Raw genomic sequence first — 17,999 nt, 5'->3', positions numbered from 1 at the left:
GATGATATTTCGTGAATGAAAGGATTTGTGGAGCAAATCTTTTTTAAAGGAATCCCGCATAGAGAGTTTGGAGAATCAGATTCAGGGTTTCTCTCGGAAATGCTCTTAAGTATTACCAAAGATGTCAGTGTAAGCGGAGAAGAAGCCAAAGATAAAGAGCCAACCGGTTAATCAATTGCCATTGTCGGCCTGCCCACGGTGCGACTACTGAGAATATAACTTCAAAGTATTTTGATCAATAAAATCATCTGGTTTTCCATTCGGCAAGCATATATTTGTCAACATTTGTGCCTTTGTCATCGTTCGCAATACTCAAATTAGAATGTTCGGTGCACCAATCAATGTAGAGACCACAAAAGACTCTCACCTTGTCTTAAAGAAGACCGAAAATCTTTCAAACAAAATGGATTGCTTTCAATAATGTAATAGTGCAAAAGAAAGTACTCCCTCTGTTTCATAATTCTTGTCTCAAATTTGCTCAAAAATGGATGTATCTATTCCTAAAAAATATCTACATGTAAAATTTTGACAAGAATTATGAAACGGAGGTAGTACTATTCAACTCTAAATTCTATTCCTGGCAAAACAATCAATACCTATCTAAAAAATACGGACCGTTCTCTTCACCGTCGTCTGTCAAACTTTCCATAAAATTTGTGGGCCCTCAGGATTGCACCGAATCTATCTATACCTACGAATGTAAAAAATACGGACCGTTTCATCTTTTTTTTCTCCCTTTTTTTCGTCAAGCCCCCGAGACCCACCTCATCCGCCTGCACGCAAACCACTCCTTCATCCGCTCTAGACGTCGAGCTCCCGCCTCCTGGCGCAGCCCAATAGAAGACCCTTCGTAATCCAACATAAAAAATACTTCACCTGACGCAGCGAAGAAAACCCAATTAAAAGCCCAAAAGTATCTCTTCACACATTTGACCTTGCTCTGCCACTTTGGTGATGCTCATTATCTGTAGGTGCAGCGGCAGATTGATTCGTCACAAAAAATATGGTCCAGCATGTGGTGCCTCCTTCCATCTGAGAGCCGGTGGCACTGGCTTGCAGGCTCCATCTTGTCAGACACCGTTTAATTTCAGAGAAAACAGGAGAACAGATTCGTTGTCTCAGCCCTCATCCCCGGCGTGTTTATCTAGGCCAACAGGAGCCGCTACGACAACGCGCGCTAAGGCGGTTCATCAGCCGTTTAATTCCACAAAAAACAAGGGAAGAGGCTCGTTCTCTCAGCCTCATCCCCGGCGTGTTGATCTGGGCCAACGGGAGCCGTTACAACAAAACGCGCTAAGGCGATTCAGCCGTGATTATGGGGGATGATTGAGGAGGAGAAAAGGAAGGAAAGAGTCATGGGATACGGTTCAGAACGCCTGGATGGGTTGCGGGTCGAGAAGGTGTCGTTGAGGGCGGAGACTGCGGCGGCCGGCGCGCGTGTGTGCTGTAGCTTTTCGCGCGAGAAGGAAGATGGGCACGAGCGCTCGTGCGGGCATGGGCTGGACGCTCTCGGGGAAGCTGGCCCAAAAGGGAGAACGTGTGTGACCCAAGAGGGAAAAAAAAGGAGAGAAAAAAGAGAAGACCTAAAAGTGACTTTTCTGAACCGTGGCAGCGCACGGGTATTTTGCTAGTCTAAATCTAAATTCTAAACACATGGTTTTCGTGAATCAAGCCTAGTTCACGGCTTTCCTATTCGTCATTCGGTTTAGTTTGCAACCTTCTTAAATTCACCAGCTTTGCATTAGGATTTAGGATCGCAAGACAAACAGTTCGAAACGTAGGAACAATGGATTCTGATTGGGGCGTTCACCAGATGAGATGGACCGTCCGATCTAGATCTAGCGGTTCAAATAATCAAGTGCGTTTTGGAAAAACAAATCGCCGGATGAACAGGCGGACTCCTCAAAGAGTTCACCACGCAGATCCTCTTCTTCCCGCACATTTCGCATCGCGTCCAATGCTTCATAGTTCCACACGCAGCGCCGCGGCCGCGTGACATCGCTATGGACCATGGCCATGGCAATGGCAAATCCTGCACCCCTCGCTACCTTCTGCTCGCAACCTCGAACCCTAACGCCATGCAATTCACTCCGAGGCTTCGGAGTAATAGCCCACTCCAGAGCCCTGGCCCTGACCGCGACACCGGTGTGCTCCTTCCGCCTTCGCGTACGGGCCTCCAAAGGCAGCTCACCACCGCCGTATCCGCTATCTGAGGTTTTCCCCTACGTTGCCGCGGAGTGGCGGACCATCGCCAAGGGGTGGGCGTGCGCCGCCGTCGCCGTGTATTGCCTCTCGCGGGCGGTGCCAGCCGCGGGGCGCCTTCCGCGCGTACTCGCCGCCGGCGTAGGCGGGAGCGCAGAAGGACAGATTCCCAGAGGCGTGGTCACGGTCGCGGCGCTCGCCTCTGCGCACGCCGCAGCGGCGTACGTGCAGCAGGCATTGCTCTGGGAGGCGGCGCTGCGGGTGGTATGGCGCCTGCGGGAGCACGCCTTCGAGCGAGTGCTTGCACGGGACCTCGCGTTCTTCGATGGCAGAGAAGGGATGGCTGCGGGAGATATCGCGCACCGGATCACGGATGAGGCGGACGATGTCGCGGACGCTCTGTACTCTGTTCTCAATGTGAGGTTCCTGCATCCTTACATTCTTTTTTGGATTATCTTGTTTTGATTCTTGCGAGTTGAGTAATGAGAGTTTTCTGATTGCCTGAATTAATCCTTTTGGAAATACCTGAATTGTGCACTGGTGCTATATTTGTAGACGGATGTGTTTGGTGAAACGTAGGCAAGGTGTTTGTGGAAATGCTCGGCACTGATCAGTACAATTGTTGATTATACACGTGGCTTCTTATATTATCTCTTTCTTTTTTGAGAATTCGGCATTCCTCGTACTTGATACACTTGTAGCAATGGTGAAATGATGATAGTTTACTGGCCTGTCGGCTTCGGTGCAGGCCCTTATGCAGTTCTGCTGACACTGAAAATTATGGCACAGGTAGACTACCATTCTAATGTTTGTTACTTTTTTTTATGAAGACAATTGTGCCAACAAGTTTGCAGTTGATAGCAATGGGTACTCAAATGGTGGCAATAAATCTCCAGCTCTCATTAGTTGCAGCGATGGTAAGTGGTAACCAATCTCACAGTTTGGACCGTTCATTGATGGTCACTTCTATGTCCTCTGTCTAATTTTCTCTCAACGTTACATGCATAGGTAATTCCATGCATGTGCATAGTCATTGCAAATCTGGGAGAAAGACTCCGTCAAATATCCAAGAAGGCGCATCTTAGCCTTGCCATGCTCGCAGCCTATCTCAATGATGTCTGGTTTAGTAGTACTTACTAAGTTACTAGTTAATGTCTAACAAACATGCATATCAATGCATGGATTAATGTTTACTTAAATACATTTTGTAGGTACTCCCGTCGATTCTCACTGTGAAGGTAAACAATGGGGAGCACAAGGAGATATTAAGATTCCATGAGTTAGGTTTTGGTGAACTGAAGAATAATTTGGATAAGAAGAACATGAAAGCTCTCATACCTCAAGCTGTTCGAACAACATACATCGTAGGCCTGGTAGTGCTCTGTGCTGGTTCAATAGCAGTTTCTGGAACAACATTTGATGCCGAGGGCTTTCTGTCTTTCCTAACAGCACTTGCGCTTTTTGTTGAGCCTATACAGGTATCCCCATCAAACATTTACTTCAATAAATTTCTTACAATATGTATTGTCTTGTCAGTTGTCACTTATTTTCCTTGTATGAACTGTAATGTTACCCAAGTTCAAATAAATTTATAAAGCATGCAGTAGTTATGGTTAAAAAACATTCCCTGTTCTCTTTCATAATGTCAACTGTTCATGAAATTTTGTGTCCAACTAATTACACACTTCTTGTCGCAAGGAATGAATGCTCACACATTTTCTTTTCCAATCGATGGGAATATGCGTACACTATTTCCCCCAAGCCTTTTCTCACCTGAAAAATAAATATCAAATAATGCTTGCATTGGAATATGCAAAATCATTATTGTTTTATTATTTCTGTAGCTATGCTTTAGAAGCAATTTTCATTAAATATCCATAATAAAGTATAGATTATTAAACTTACCTTTGTTCCTACTTTGTATTGTTAACAAATTTTATTGAACAACTCTGAATGCGCTTTTATCACGTTATAACTCTATGGGCTCATTGCACCACTTTCTTCTCATCGCAAACATCTTGATTTAGTTATCACTGGAATTATTCCATGCATAGGATTTGGGCAAGGCATACAATGAGTACAAGCAAGGAGAACCAGCATTAGAACGCATATTTGATCTAACAAGATTCATCCCTCAGGTAATCATCATCTCGTGTTTTTATGGACTGTTCTTAAAGTTACAAGATAATCATGGCTGAGCCGTAAGCCGTTGATATGTTCTATTCCAGGGATCCTTCAGTATGTAACATATCTATTAATTTTTGGAAAATGTAATCTTCTTTCTTAAAATATTTTTCTTCTGAATTCGATGATCATGTGGTTTTAGTTTTGTTTTTCAAATGAGCTACCTGAAGGCAAAAAAAAAGTCTATTTGGATTTGTAAGAGATGAATCCAATAGTATATTCATTTGACAAAATATTAATCTCTGCTATGAAGGAAAAGTTATGTCAATGTTGTTTATTATTTCTGTCAGCAGTCATAACTCATAGGTCCATGCTGCTTTGGTGTGCTGTAGGTGAGGGATAAACCAAGTGCGCTTCATTTAAAATCTGTTATGGGAGATATTAAGTTCCAGGATGTTACATTTAGATATGCAGCTGGTATGCCTCCAGTAGCAGATGGAGTGAATCTTCATATCAGACCAGGAGAAACTGTTGCTATTGTTGGACCATCAGGTGGAGGGAAAACTACTATTGCCAAGTTACTCCTCCGCCTTTATCATCCACAAACAGGTATTGAACTGAAAACCAGTAAAGCAGCACCGCAGATTCTGTAAAAAGTCCTATATGTTTCAGCCTTTTAGCTTTTGAGATCTAGAATTTCCATTTTCTCTGTTATGTAAACTTCATAATTATATTCTAAGATGGTTACTGGTAATCTTTCCTTTTAGGATATATAGTTCTGGACAACCATGATATTCAAGACATTCAGCTGCAATGCTTGAGAACACATATTGCTTTTGTTTCACAGGATGCGGTAAGTATCTGTTGTGTATCATTTCCTTTTGTGTTATTGTTGTTTCAAAGCATCTCATTCGGGGTGTTTGAAATGATATCTCAGTTATTTTTCCTTTGCAACTCCTGCTGGAACTTAATTCCGGTGCTCTGTCAAGTGTGAACACATAATTCAAATATCTTTTTATTCTTGCATTATTATTTATTTACGATTTATCTCATAGATGTTATTTTCTGGGACGATTGCTGAAAATATTGCTTATGGAGACCCCATGGGAGATATTAATATGAGAAAAGTTGAGAATGCTGCTAAGATTGCCAATGCTGATGAGTTCATTAAGATGTTGCCAGAGGGATATGATTCATATGTAGGACAAAGAGGTTCTAGTTTAAGTGGCGGGCAAAAACAAAGGTAAAAATACCCCTAGCACAATATATGTTACAGACTGACAGTAGGTTTTGGCATTTTTCCACCAAATTGGTTTTTAATGTTTCATGTAAGCCATAATGGTGTATAACTGCATATTTTCTACCCACAGGTTATCTATTGCAAGGGCAATCTACCAGAACTCTTCCATACTGATATTGGATGAAGCAACGTCTGCTTTGGATAACAGATCTGAGCTGCTGTTGAAAGAAACACTGACGACTTTTATGACAAACCACACTGTGAGTGCCATATGCAACATTGTTCTTCAGGCATTTCTGTTTTCGCAATTTCACTTCCGGATATTTTCCTTTCTTAGGTTCTCATAATTGCCCATCGACTGGAAATGATCCTGATGGCTGATAGAATTGTTTTACTAGAGGGGGGTAAATTGCAAGAGATCACAAAGTCAGCTTTCTTGTCTGGAGATGGCCACTTTGGTTCACCGGAGGTCTTGAATCCATAACAGACTGGGAGTGGCTTGATACTTAGGGGGGGGAGCTGGTTTACGGTAACGGGGATGTCTAGGCACATGCAAGATTGATGATGAGTGGTCTACGATGCGGACAAAGGGGGGAAACGTTATTAGCATGATTGGATGCTGGAAGCAGGCATGAGCTGGACGTTTCTTGCGGATGCCCGTAAATCAACCAAATCCTCGACAATCAGTCTACCTCTCCAGCAGAAAACCCCCCTTGTAACTCATTTGTGCTCCATGCCTTAATTTGGGATTCCAGATCGCTGAATGTCAGAATCAGGTAAGCAAACTAAGTAGTAATATAGTTAACGATACTATACCAAAAAAGAGAGAGTCAGCAAAGGATGCCTAAAGCTATGAAAACACATTATTAAATGCTAATCACAGCTGCAACAATAGATCTGGGACCTGAGGAGCAATTTCGCAAGCTACACTCTCCAAAATCTAGATGAATCTCGGCTTGATGTATAATCTCTGGTCCAGAATTAATGCTGCATTTTAATTTTACGCCCGCTAGTTGCGTGTTTCGGAAATGTTGAACTACCTCGTGTTTGTTGTGCCTTTCGACTTGTTGCAATCGGAAGCGTCTGCTCTTTGCTTTTTATGCATTGTAAGAGCATCTCCACTCGGGCCCCCTAAAGACCCCCTAAACGGACTTGGGGGGCGCCGGCGCAAAAATTCTGACCCAGCCGGCCTCTCCAATTTGTTTTTTCATCCGGCGCGGCCTAGAAAGTTAGCCGGCGCCCTCAGGCCGAACCCAACCCAAGGGGGGAGGGGGGGGGGGGGTGAGCGGTGGCGGGCACAAAACCTCGCGGGCCAGCACTGTCAGCGGCACAACCCCAAAAACAAACCTTGAATCGTCGACTTTCACCACGATCGCCGCTGGAACCACCCCTCTCACCAGAGACCTCCGCCCCCGAACCTGCCGCCACAGTTCCAGTTCCACCGTCCGCCGCCGACCAGTTCCAGCACCACGTCGGTGTGCCCACCCAGCGGCCACCTCCTCGCTTCTTGCCGTCAAGGTGTTTGGCGATTTGCCAAGGCCATGGATTCGGATGACGAAGAGATGCTCATCGCGCTTTTTGACGAGGAAGTCGTCGCTGTCGATGATGCTACCTCCGGCGTCGAACAGGAGCATCAACTCATCGTCTCATCGCTTCTTGCCCTCATCGCCGAAGATGCGGAGCGGCCGGGAAGGGGAGGATCGAGGAAGGGCTGCCGCAAGAGCAAGGCAGGCAAAGGATGGAAGGCTACTGCATGATGTACGCTGACTACTTCGCCGATGATCCATTGCACAACAATGTGATCTTTCGGCGCCGATTCAGAATGTCTCGGAAGCTTTTTTTGAAGATCGCCGAGTACCTCCAGGAATACGACGATTACTTCAAATTGATTATGGAATTTCTGCCGATACACAGGACGACTACCTCCGCATGGCCGAGTCCACGGCCATCGATTGCATGTACAGCTTCTGTAGGGCAATTGTGGCGGTGTTTGGAGAGCAGTACTTGAGGACACCCACTGCAGAAGACACAACTCGGATCATGACACATAATGCAGAAAGAGGATTACCAAGTATGCTTGGCAGCATTGACTGTATGCATTGGTCATGTAAGAACTGTGCATTTGCACACCAGGGCATGTATAAAAGCCACAAAGGATCATGCAGTGTGGTGTTTGAGGCGGTGGCCGATCAGGATCTGTGGATTTGGCATGCCTTCTTCGGTATGACAGGATCGCACAATGACATCAATGTGCTGCAATGCTTGAATGTGTTTGCCAAGCTTGTTGAAGGCACTGCTCCTCCGGTGAACTATGAGATCAATTGCCCTGTGTACAACAAGGGATACTACCTGGCAGATGGCATCTATCCAAGATGGTCGACCTTTGTGAAGACAATCTCAAACGCACCCACAGGAGGAGCAAGATCTTGGTTTGCGATGCAACAGAAAGCATGCAGGAAGGATGTCGAGCGGGCATTTGGTGTGTTGCAGGTTCAATTTGCCATCGTCCGGTACCCTGCTCTCACTTGGTCGAAAGATCAGATGTGGGAGGTCATGACTGCCTGTGTGATTATGCACAACATGATCATTGAGAGCTAGCAGGAATGTCCGGTGTTTGACACTAAACCGTATGAACAGATGGGTCCTCTAGCCAATGTCAATCACAAGGTGCCGGCCGCCTTTGCTGCTTTTCTCGCTCAGCGGCAAGAAATTCAAGACGCCGGTACTCATCAGCAGCTTCAAGATGATCTGGTCGAGCATTGTGGAGGCTCCGAGGAAACGTCTTGTTTTTCTTATTTATTTGCTTGCATTTGATTAAATTTGTTTGAAATGTGATTCAAAACTTACCATGCTTGTTTCAATTCGCAATATTTGTAAATTTGGTTTTGGGAGGCGTTTGGGGGCGCCAGCTGGAAACTGGCAGGACCTTAAAAACAAATTCCAGCCGGCGCCCCCCCATACGGCCGGAAAAAGTGGCGGGCCGAATGCGAAATGGGGAGAAGGATGGAGTTGCTCTAACAGCGAGCTCATAACAAGAAGTACCTTAATTCTAGCCCACCCCCCCATACGGCCGAAAAAAGTGGCAGGCCGGATGCGAAATGGGGGGGAAGGCTGGAGTTGCTCTAACGGCGAGCTCATAACAAGAAGTACCTTGCCTGCGGACACGCTATGGTAGTAGGGTCTTAGATATGACCGATCTCTAGTTCAATTTTGGGGAAATTGATCACAGGACACCGTTATTTTCAGCCATTTGCCGAAACACACCGCTGGATTACGCCTTTGCCCAGTACCATTACAATTTCATGGTCATTTGCTACAACACACCGCCTGGCTTAAAATGGAAAGTTTGACTTTCTCCACAAGAAATTACCGTTCAATCTGGAATATATGCCTACACTAATTGATTTTATGAACTTTATGGTTTGATTTGAGGATAAATGGTGACCAATTTTGTAATCATAATGCCCAAAATTGACCTACTAATTGCATTTTTGGCCAAATTTTGTTCAAAACCGTCATCCTGTCAAGGAAAAAACGTCATGCGAAGGAAAAGAAAATCAATCGTTTTCCGTTTGGGTCAAGCAGTGTGTTGTGAGAAATGACCACGGAATTGTAATGGTACCGAGCAAATGCGCATTCCAGCGGTGTGTTTCAACGAAGTCTAAAAAATAACAGTGTCTCGTGGCTAATTTCCCCATTTTCAAATCTTCTAGTCAAAAGTTGTCTCAAATTTTTTAAATCTTCTAGTACTCCCTCCGTCTAACAAAAGATGTATCAAGTTTGTCAAAATTTAGATGTACCTAAACATAACTTAATGTATATGCATTCAAATTTAGTTAAAGTTGAGACATTTTTTGTTGGACGGATGGAGTATTAGATTTAAGAATTAAACTAGAAGTCAGCCATATGTTGGACCCACTTGCATCCCTAGGTACAACAAAAAAGGCTGGGACACTATAAAAGTTTAATTTAGGATAAAGCTACATGTTATATAAAATGGAACGGAGGTAGTAACTCTTTTTCTAACAAAAATCATTCCTTGCAAACTTCACTAGTAATAATGTACAAGGACCACATCAGTACATGACAGGTACGACAAAAAATTCTCACCGAAACATGTTGAAGATATATGCATATTCAACATGCAGTATGAACTTCTGCTACACAATCCAGCCATGCTCAGCCGGTGCTGTTGGTTTCATACCATTGCAGTGATCTTAGTGAAGTAACGATCCACTAACTCCCCAAACTTGTGAAAACTGGCAAACGGCCTCCACTAATACAGCACGGATGAAAAAGTTTGTAAGACAATGAAAAGGCGAAGCAATACAATGATTCCTAAGCATGCCATATTGCCATGTTCCAGGATGGCCAGATTCATCAATCTTGGATGGTTAACGGATTAAAACAACAGTCGAAACAGGTCCACTATATACCGAACTCAGCTACCCTGCTTCTAACCTCCTCAAGGAATGATCTGAATCCTGCGGAGCTGCCCACCAGGGTACCATCCAGAGTCTCATCCTCGATCAGGTATTTCTCAAATATTGTAGTATCATCATGCGCACCATGAATAAAGACAAGCCTGGGGGTTAAATTCCTTTCTTGCTTTAATCTATTGATCGTTGATCTCAGCAGGCCTACAAACAGTACATGTATTGGTTGAAATAAGCACTGGTAATCATCAATAGTACTTCATCTGTTCTATGTATTATAAAATGCAACAAGAATGAAACTAGTATAACTTAGAGAGGAAGGCGGTTAGTCTCAGGATAATTAAGTGGCACATCAAAAAGATGGTGCTGGACTCACAGTCACGAGGAGGAGGAAATGGAATCAAGGTGCTGGCTGTAGGCAAGTAATACACCAAAAGGTCAGTGTAGGCATCAAGAAGGAATATTGGTCTCTCACTGGTGAATACACTGCGGCTTAGCGACTGATGCACTTCTGCTTCTATATCCGGAGATATATATGAAATCATCGTAGGACATATAGCTTGCCGAAGTGAAGCCGGCTCCAGTGCACTGAAAGAAAAAATAATGTAAATATGATATAATTTGAAAATATAATAAAATAGTACTCAAACCACAGAAGTGAGTAAAATTCAAAAAAAAAAAAAGTGGAGATAGGTAGCATGTTGCAGTTTATCATTTCTTCCTGAGAATTCTAGCAATTGCAAGGTATCAAAATATATATGTGTATATTACCTGAAGAGACATTGCAAATATGTCTGGTAATCTGGACGAATATTTTGATCTCGGACTTCAAGCAAGGGGCTTACTAAAAAAGCAAATACAAGTCGTGCCAGAGGCTGCAACTGAGAGCAGTTTGAGAAATCGACGTCAATGTCAGAAACTCCAGTATTAGCGGATCTAACGATCTTGTATGCCTTGTTGTACTGGGCAATGAAAAACGCCAACCAATCATGGAGCCATAGCCTTGCTTCTACCACATCACTTAAAGAAGCCACAATAACCTGAAAATAAACCTTTCAATCTCAAAAGATGTTCTGTGATAGCACCATTTGCACTTCTATCATGCTCTTTATTTAGTCACCAAAGCTAGAGTTTGTAACAGATAAGACACGTGTAGATTCAGGATGCCAAAGGGAGATACTGCAAGATACAGTATATCCCCTTGTGCTAAAATGGATAACTTGAATTGACTGGTCAACTTTAGCTCTCTTCTTGCATGCCAATACAGCATCCAGAGATTTTGGAAATCAAGTATTAAGGACTTGCTGGTTTGTGTTTGAGAAACAAAACTTGTTGGTTGGATCAACTTCACTAAACTGGAAACTAGTGCCAGAGTACGCCTAGCTTCAGATTAGCCCAAAGTAGGGCAAAAAATTTTAATGCAGTGAACAAGACATACCAGCCCTGCCAACCAGATCTACTAACTGCTAAGCCCAGAAGGGTTGAATGACTGTCAATTTTGTACTAACATTAAGATAAAAAACTGTTAGATGAATAAATGTTAAAATATAATATAGAAACTTAGTCATGTCGTTTCTATACTTTATTTTCTTGTACAATTGCATTTAATTCATGTAGTAAGTAGTTAGAGACTTAGTCTTTAGAAGTTGTAGCAACATTTGATTGCTGCTGCAATACAACGGTAGCTTGTTTGCTACAGCTAAAATAGTCAATTGCTCTACAGTATAGATAATGTGTGCAGTTGCTGCTTATGGAACTGTAAAGTTAACCTTGGTGTAGCCTACACTACTAGGCTATCGAATATAGGTAGGACAGTATTCTAATATCTTCTCGATGTAACCTCCAACAAAGCCATTAAGCAAAAATATGGTCTCTGCATACTTTGAATAGAATACTTGTACAACTTACTTAATATCTACTTATGTAATTATGTTCAACAAGCACGTGAATCCGTGCTTAGCTAACGGCCTTTCAACGTGCAACAAACAGCTTATGCATCAAACTTGTGTAACAAATATATGTATGGGAAAAGGTTGTGTACCTGGTGTACAAGTATTGTCAATACCACATCTGGGTCAGCAAAATCATACAGGTCCCAGATATTAGCAGTTGTGTTGTACTGGATAGTCCGCACCCTTAGCCGCCTTTGTAAAGAGAACTTAGATCTGGAAAAGGTGTGTTTAAGTTATAAAATATAGTATATCAATGTGAATAAAACTGCTGCTAGCATAGAACATCTGCAAATTGACAGTCAAATGGAAAATAGCAAGCAAGTTACTTGCAAAGTTGCCAGTAAATCACAGGGTCACCCAAAAATAATTTGGTCAGCACCGCAAGATGGACTGATGGACATCTCACGCATCAGGAAAAGATAACAGAAATAGAGTTACACCTCAGAAGATTGTCGCTATACCTAAATACTACTGACACCAGAAGAGTGAATAGTAAATATAAGTAAAAAAAATGTAACCTGTAAGAGTAAGTTACATACTACTCAGTATTCATAAATCTGCATCAAGCAGTAAGCAAACTTACCTGCTACCAGAATTTGAGGCATCATCAGATGTATCACCATGGTTTACAATCAATGTGTACTTGAATGCAATTTGAAGAACAGGAGGTCTTGACTTCCTGCAGGTGCAAAAGTGATATTATAAGGATTTTGGAGATAAGATTAAAGTGTGGTTTAAGATGTTCACCTGAAGATTTATACTGATTCCAAACAACCTAGTGGTTACAAATCCTTCTTTACGCATGGAGGTCGTAATGTTGTTACTAAAAGACATACTCAAAGAGCATCACTTTCAATCAACAGTTCGAATGTGTCTTATGATTTAGTATGCTTTGTGCATTTGTAGCATAGTTATTAAGAACCCTTGTAGATAACATCCTTGTGCATTTTGTATTTTTTTTAATCTATTTTAAGAGCAAATCCCAAACATTATATAGTTCCGAATTGGGCTTTACACTCTCCATTCCTTTATTTAAGGTGCGTGTTGACTACCCATATTCAAACTTTGACCAATAACTAATCCAATAACATGTAGACAAAAATTATACCATCCGAATTGTATTCGAAAGCACTTTCTTATGATGGTAATTTGAAGAATAAATATTGTGCAATAAATGTACGGCCAAAATTCATACCTGACAGTCAAAATAGGCCCTCCATTGAAGAACGGAGGGAGCAAGTAAGAAGTAACATCTAAAAGATCGTCAGACTCCCTTTTAAGTTGTTAACAGTTTCTAGCCTTTCCTTTTTTGAAAGTGAAAGATGTAATTTCTAGGGGTTTTATCATTCTCTCAGAGGCGTGGTGTCTTAAGTCTAGCTAGTTTTTTCTTCCTATATTGCTATATAAAAGAACAACACCTTGAAAAAAGTCAATTGTCACAACCAACCAGCTGGCCTAAGTTTCTAATAACAGGTGTAATAAGGAGAAATACTTGTACACTCATACACATATTATGGCATGAGCTGGATCAATTTAATACATGTGTAATGTTCGGTGCAGACGTATAAGCACCATGGTTGTTGCTCGCCACCACCAAAGCCTAGTCCAGATCTAGAAACAGCAGCATTACTGGAAACCGCACCATCCTAGAAGAGTTCTTCGGATTAGGTATGAATCTTAGTTGGTGTACTGTCCCTAACGATGGTACAATATTGCTACAGTAGGAGTCCTAGTTTAGGTAGTGTTCCTAACTACCTTTCGATGAAGAAATTATATAGTGCAGTTTGTGTTCTCAAGTTCTCATAGATAACAGTTGTAGGCTATGGTATTTTGATTTGAGTATAACGTGTAAGAAAACCCTCTATATAATGGATTAGCAACGTGATGAACAAATCAAGTAAGCAATACAAGGACCACATAGTTCTATTTGCCCAACATGGCATATCCCTCTCCATGTGCCTGGGACTAACATCCCTAGCCACACACTAGCCTAATATACCCACATTGCTTTTGTTCCAAAGGTTCAAGTGCTAAGAGCAGATAAGAATGAATTACATTTTTCCTCGTGCTATTTCTGTGGTTTATGCTAGGCTGCTGGCCTCTCTCATGGATCGGTAACTAGATTCAAGTATCCTACAGTGACAACAAATTGGCCCGTACTTCTAAATTCAGACCAGGCATGAGCCACAAAAATAAAAATAATATATAGAACTGCAGTCAACTTGTAGATAATAACCAGATAAATGCTTCGTATATAGTAGAATAAAAAAGGTCCATGACAGAATTAGCTACAAAGTACTGAATAACAGCCAGTAAGAAAACTAACAAGGACCTGCGTACTCATATGGTGTTGACCACCAAGAAAACCATTTGTCATAGCAAACAGGGTAAGTGCCCCATTGCTTTGAGTTAGCGAAAAATTGTAACAGATTAACACAGTAAAGCACATAATCTGCAAAAGTTGGAATATAGAATGACCTTTACCTGCCAAATTGGGAATCCTTTTCAAACTCAAAGTCATAGGTGTAGCTAGCAAACGAATCACAACAATTTATGTGCTGAACATGCATGTATTGAGGATCCGGAAAGAAATGCCCGTACTGTTGGACATAAATTAAACAATATCAGCAGAAGGCGCATACCAAAACACTTACTAGGCGAATTGCATACCCCTCAGAATACTTACAGAATCAGTTATCTTGAACTCTGAAGATGTTCTCAATCGCAGCACACACCCAAAGGCATATGGACAGGTTAGCATTTTGTATCTGCAAAATGGTGGATAAATTCACATTACTGCTTCTTAGCTATATAGTAAGCTCAAAGCATATTAACAACATGCAGTCACATTACTGCTTCTTAGCTAATATAGTAAGCTCAAAGCATATTAACAACATGCCGAACATATGCTCACACTCATATAAAAATTATGGATATATTACCATATTACCTTGTACCTTTAAGACAACATGCAGAACACATCCACCTAACTTTAAAACCCTGTCTGATGCAGTTTATACTATGAATTTGACGGTAGTGCACAACCAAGACTTATATATTCATTGGATATTTCGCATTAGGCAAGTCAACATGATCCAAAATTCAAAAGGTGTATGTCTAGGACCAGTTGTCCACAATAGAATAATAGGAAGAGGCATATTCAGACCTCACCACCCGAAAAGAAAGTCCCTAAACAGCCTTCATGCATTCACACTTATCTAAGGAAGATGGACATTGGGATCCTACCACTTTGACTGTCATACACAGAGCAAGCTATGAAGCATAAACAGATCAAACAGTGGCTTGAGGATTGAAGCACCTTAAGGATTTAAGATTTTTTTACTCCCTCCAGCCGAAATTACTTGTCACTGATTTAGTACAACTTTGTACTAAATCTGGGACAGTTAATATGGGTCCGAGGGAGTACTTGAATTGATACAGTTGAACTGCTGGATAAACAGATACATAGAGCATGGATGATGCTTGAACTTACATATCTTGGGGAAGTGTTGATTCGTCTGTATTTGAATACAGAAATAATGAGCCACCACTCTCAACACTTAAAACTTTCAGGGAAGTAAGATCTGTGTATTCATTTGTAATTGCGAAAAGGTCCACACACACACCTGCTTGAACAGCACTAGCAGCCTGTGATATGGCAATCAGGATATCTCCTAAAATATTATCAGAATGAATTGAATATTTACGCTAAGCCACAAACCTACCAGATTTGTGTAGAACCTAGTCTGCTCAGGAAGCAATGTATGATCTGAATCCACCACTTTACGAGTACTGTGGTCCTCATTGCTTCTTGTGTCTAGTCGGCCGGCCCCATAATTCGGTGGTCCAGATAAAAACACGAATATCCGAGCTGTTTTTTATATTATCAGGAGAATGCAAAGGTAAGCTTGTGTGCGACAGTTTCAAGTAGTAATAAAGCCTCTAAACACAAGACGAATCTATCTTGTACAAATTAAATAACAGAATAGTAGTGTAGCCAATAGAAGAACATACCAAGTTCAAATGTAGTTCCATATTCCACACTTAGATAGTTGACAAGAGCATCCATAGCCACCCCAAATCCACGGGTATGATGCAACGCATGATCTTCAACTTGTGATGTATTTGTTGCCATTTCCCAGGAAGATATTGGTTTAATTGTTTCTAGTGCTTCAGCAATGCGATCTTTGCAAGTGTCAACCTATTAATACATAATTAACATAAGCACATTGGGAGACAAGAATACTCTAGGAACACAACTAGAATAAAACACAACACCACAAATTAATAGAACAAAAAATAAGAGGGCAAATGTAAATCACAACGTAGACTGTGTAGTACACATACAGGAGCCAGAAAAGATTGAAATGGCATCACGTCTTTAAGGTCCACAAATAAGGTGCCGTCAGAATCCGGAGGGATAAAAACATTCTTCACAATTGGTATGGGACCTTGAACATCGTATAGTCCTATCTTGCTGCTAAATGTCAAAATCCCAAATAATGAACCTGGAGAAAGAGCTGCACAGCATCGCTAGAACTAGATCAGTATGTGCATATTTGTATAAAAAAAAACATGAGTTTCATGACACACTCTTGCACTGTTGCACAATAGATTAGCTCACAAGGCCTGTGACTGGACCTCACCTTCAAGAGCTGCCAGAAGAGCACTTTTGACTAGCTCCAAAAACTCCTCTGAAGCTAAAACACAAATGAAGAAATAAATTATGAGAAGGCATAACCAAGCGAACTCCAAAGAAAAAGAAACAGGTCTCAAAAAGCTTGAAGTGGGGAGGACTCTAAAAATATTCTTATGAAAAGTCTTAAAAACTCTTTGAACATGGCTATGGTTTAGATGCCATTAATAAATGTATAATGTTAAAGGATAACAACATCCATAGACTGAATGGGGTCTTGGATTGGTAGAGTTGCTCACTGTTATGCTGCAATGCTGGTTTCCCTTTTACAACTCAAAGCAAAGCAACTACACATCTAGTGGTACCGCAACAGGAACCCCATGATCATGGCAATGGATCAAATTCAAACCACTGTATTCACATTTGTATGGCGCCCCTCAGCAGGGGTAAAATCTTATTCATAGTTGGCAAGATTTAGCAAGCTTAAAACATTAACAGGCAACCGTTTTCACTTGTCAGTTCATCAATCTCTTGTGCAGAGATAAAATAGTGGGTCAATAATGATCACAAAAGGGATGGAGACGTAGAACAAATAAGCTAGAACGAAATGGCTATTGTTTGAGGCGAAGAAATTATGAGATCACCAATCTTACATGATAAGTCGATTGCTGCCACGTACACGGGCGTCGTCACAGCCGCCGCCTCGCCCTCCTCTGCCAAAATCATAAACCCGTCAGCTCACCGCATCACATTGGATCGGATCGGAACTTGTGGGAGCGGGACCCATACCAGGGAGGAGGAGGTCGACGAACGCGGAGCGCAACTCGGGTGGGTCATGGCTGCCGTCGCGGGCGTAGCGCGCGGCGGCCTCGGCGGGGAGGTCGTTGTCTTCGGAGCAGATGGGGCACGTCCATGACCAGCGATGCAGTGGGCAAAGGATGTTGAAGTAGGCAAAGCAGGATGAGCAGCGTGGGAGGAGGTGGCCCTCGTCGCCGGTGGCCGGAGACGAGCCGCGCTCGTCGGTGGAGGAGAAGGGCGTGACGGCGACGCCCCACGGTAGGCCGCAGGAGTTGTGGAGCACGGGGTCGGAGGGGAAGCAAGCAAGGCTCGCGCGCACCGCCATTGCTGGGCCGCGCGGTTTGGGATGTGGATCTGGTGAAGTGCACGCGAAAGAGATCTGACGAGGGAGAAATAGGGAAGCAAGGATCGGGTTGCTGTTTCGCGTTACTGTGAAATTGTTAAAAAGACCAAACAGACAAGACCATTTACGACCGTCTAAATTTTACTGTTTGGTTTTACTTTTTCCGATTTCATATTTTTTTTCTTGGTTTTAGTTTAAATTGAACTAAAATCATGAAAAAAAATTATGAAAAGGAACGAGTACTAAGAGTGAATTTTTAAATCTCAGC

General features: G+C 42.2%; 2 protein-coding genes across 2 annotated transcripts; one reads left to right on the top strand and one right to left on the bottom strand.

Annotated features, from left to right (window-relative positions):
- Positions 1-1,921: 1,921 nt before the first annotated feature.
- Positions 1,922-6,589, top strand: LOC100824878 (ABC transporter B family member 29, chloroplastic). The gene is made up of 10 exons (XM_003581155.4): positions 1,922-2,619; positions 3,033-3,119; positions 3,211-3,318; positions 3,414-3,680; positions 4,257-4,340; positions 4,719-4,935; positions 5,094-5,179; positions 5,382-5,569; positions 5,697-5,826; positions 5,904-6,589. The coding sequence occupies exons 1-10, from the start codon at positions 2,011-2,013 to the stop codon at positions 6,048-6,050; spliced, it is 1,923 nt and encodes a 640-aa protein (XP_003581203.3). The 5' UTR covers positions 1,922-2,010; the 3' UTR covers positions 6,051-6,589.
- A 2,998-nt stretch (positions 6,590-9,587) lies between these two features.
- LOC100838050 (protein transport protein SEC24) lies at positions 9,588-17,783 on the bottom strand. Its single transcript, XM_003579655.4, has 14 exons — positions 17,380-17,783; positions 17,244-17,303; positions 16,601-16,654; positions 16,302-16,474; positions 15,969-16,155; positions 15,680-15,825; positions 15,448-15,602; positions 14,641-14,722; positions 14,439-14,554; positions 12,538-12,633; positions 12,044-12,167; positions 10,774-11,042; positions 10,379-10,590; positions 9,588-10,206 (listed from the first exon to the last, which is right to left on the bottom strand). Exons 1-14 carry the CDS (start codon positions 17,711-17,713, stop codon positions 9,995-9,997), a joined length of 2,220 nt encoding a protein of 739 aa, XP_003579703.1. The 5' UTR covers positions 17,714-17,783; the 3' UTR covers positions 9,588-9,994.
- Positions 17,784-17,999: the final 216 nt, after the last annotated feature.

Source organism: Brachypodium distachyon, chromosome 5 (assembly GCF_000005505.3).
Source record: "Brachypodium distachyon strain Bd21 chromosome 5, Brachypodium_distachyon_v3.0, whole genome shotgun sequence".
Lineage (NCBI taxonomy): Eukaryota > Viridiplantae > Streptophyta > Magnoliopsida > Poales > Poaceae > Brachypodium > Brachypodium distachyon.
The sequence above is the reverse complement of the archived record's forward strand: the minus strand, read 5'-3'. Positions and strand labels throughout refer to the sequence as shown.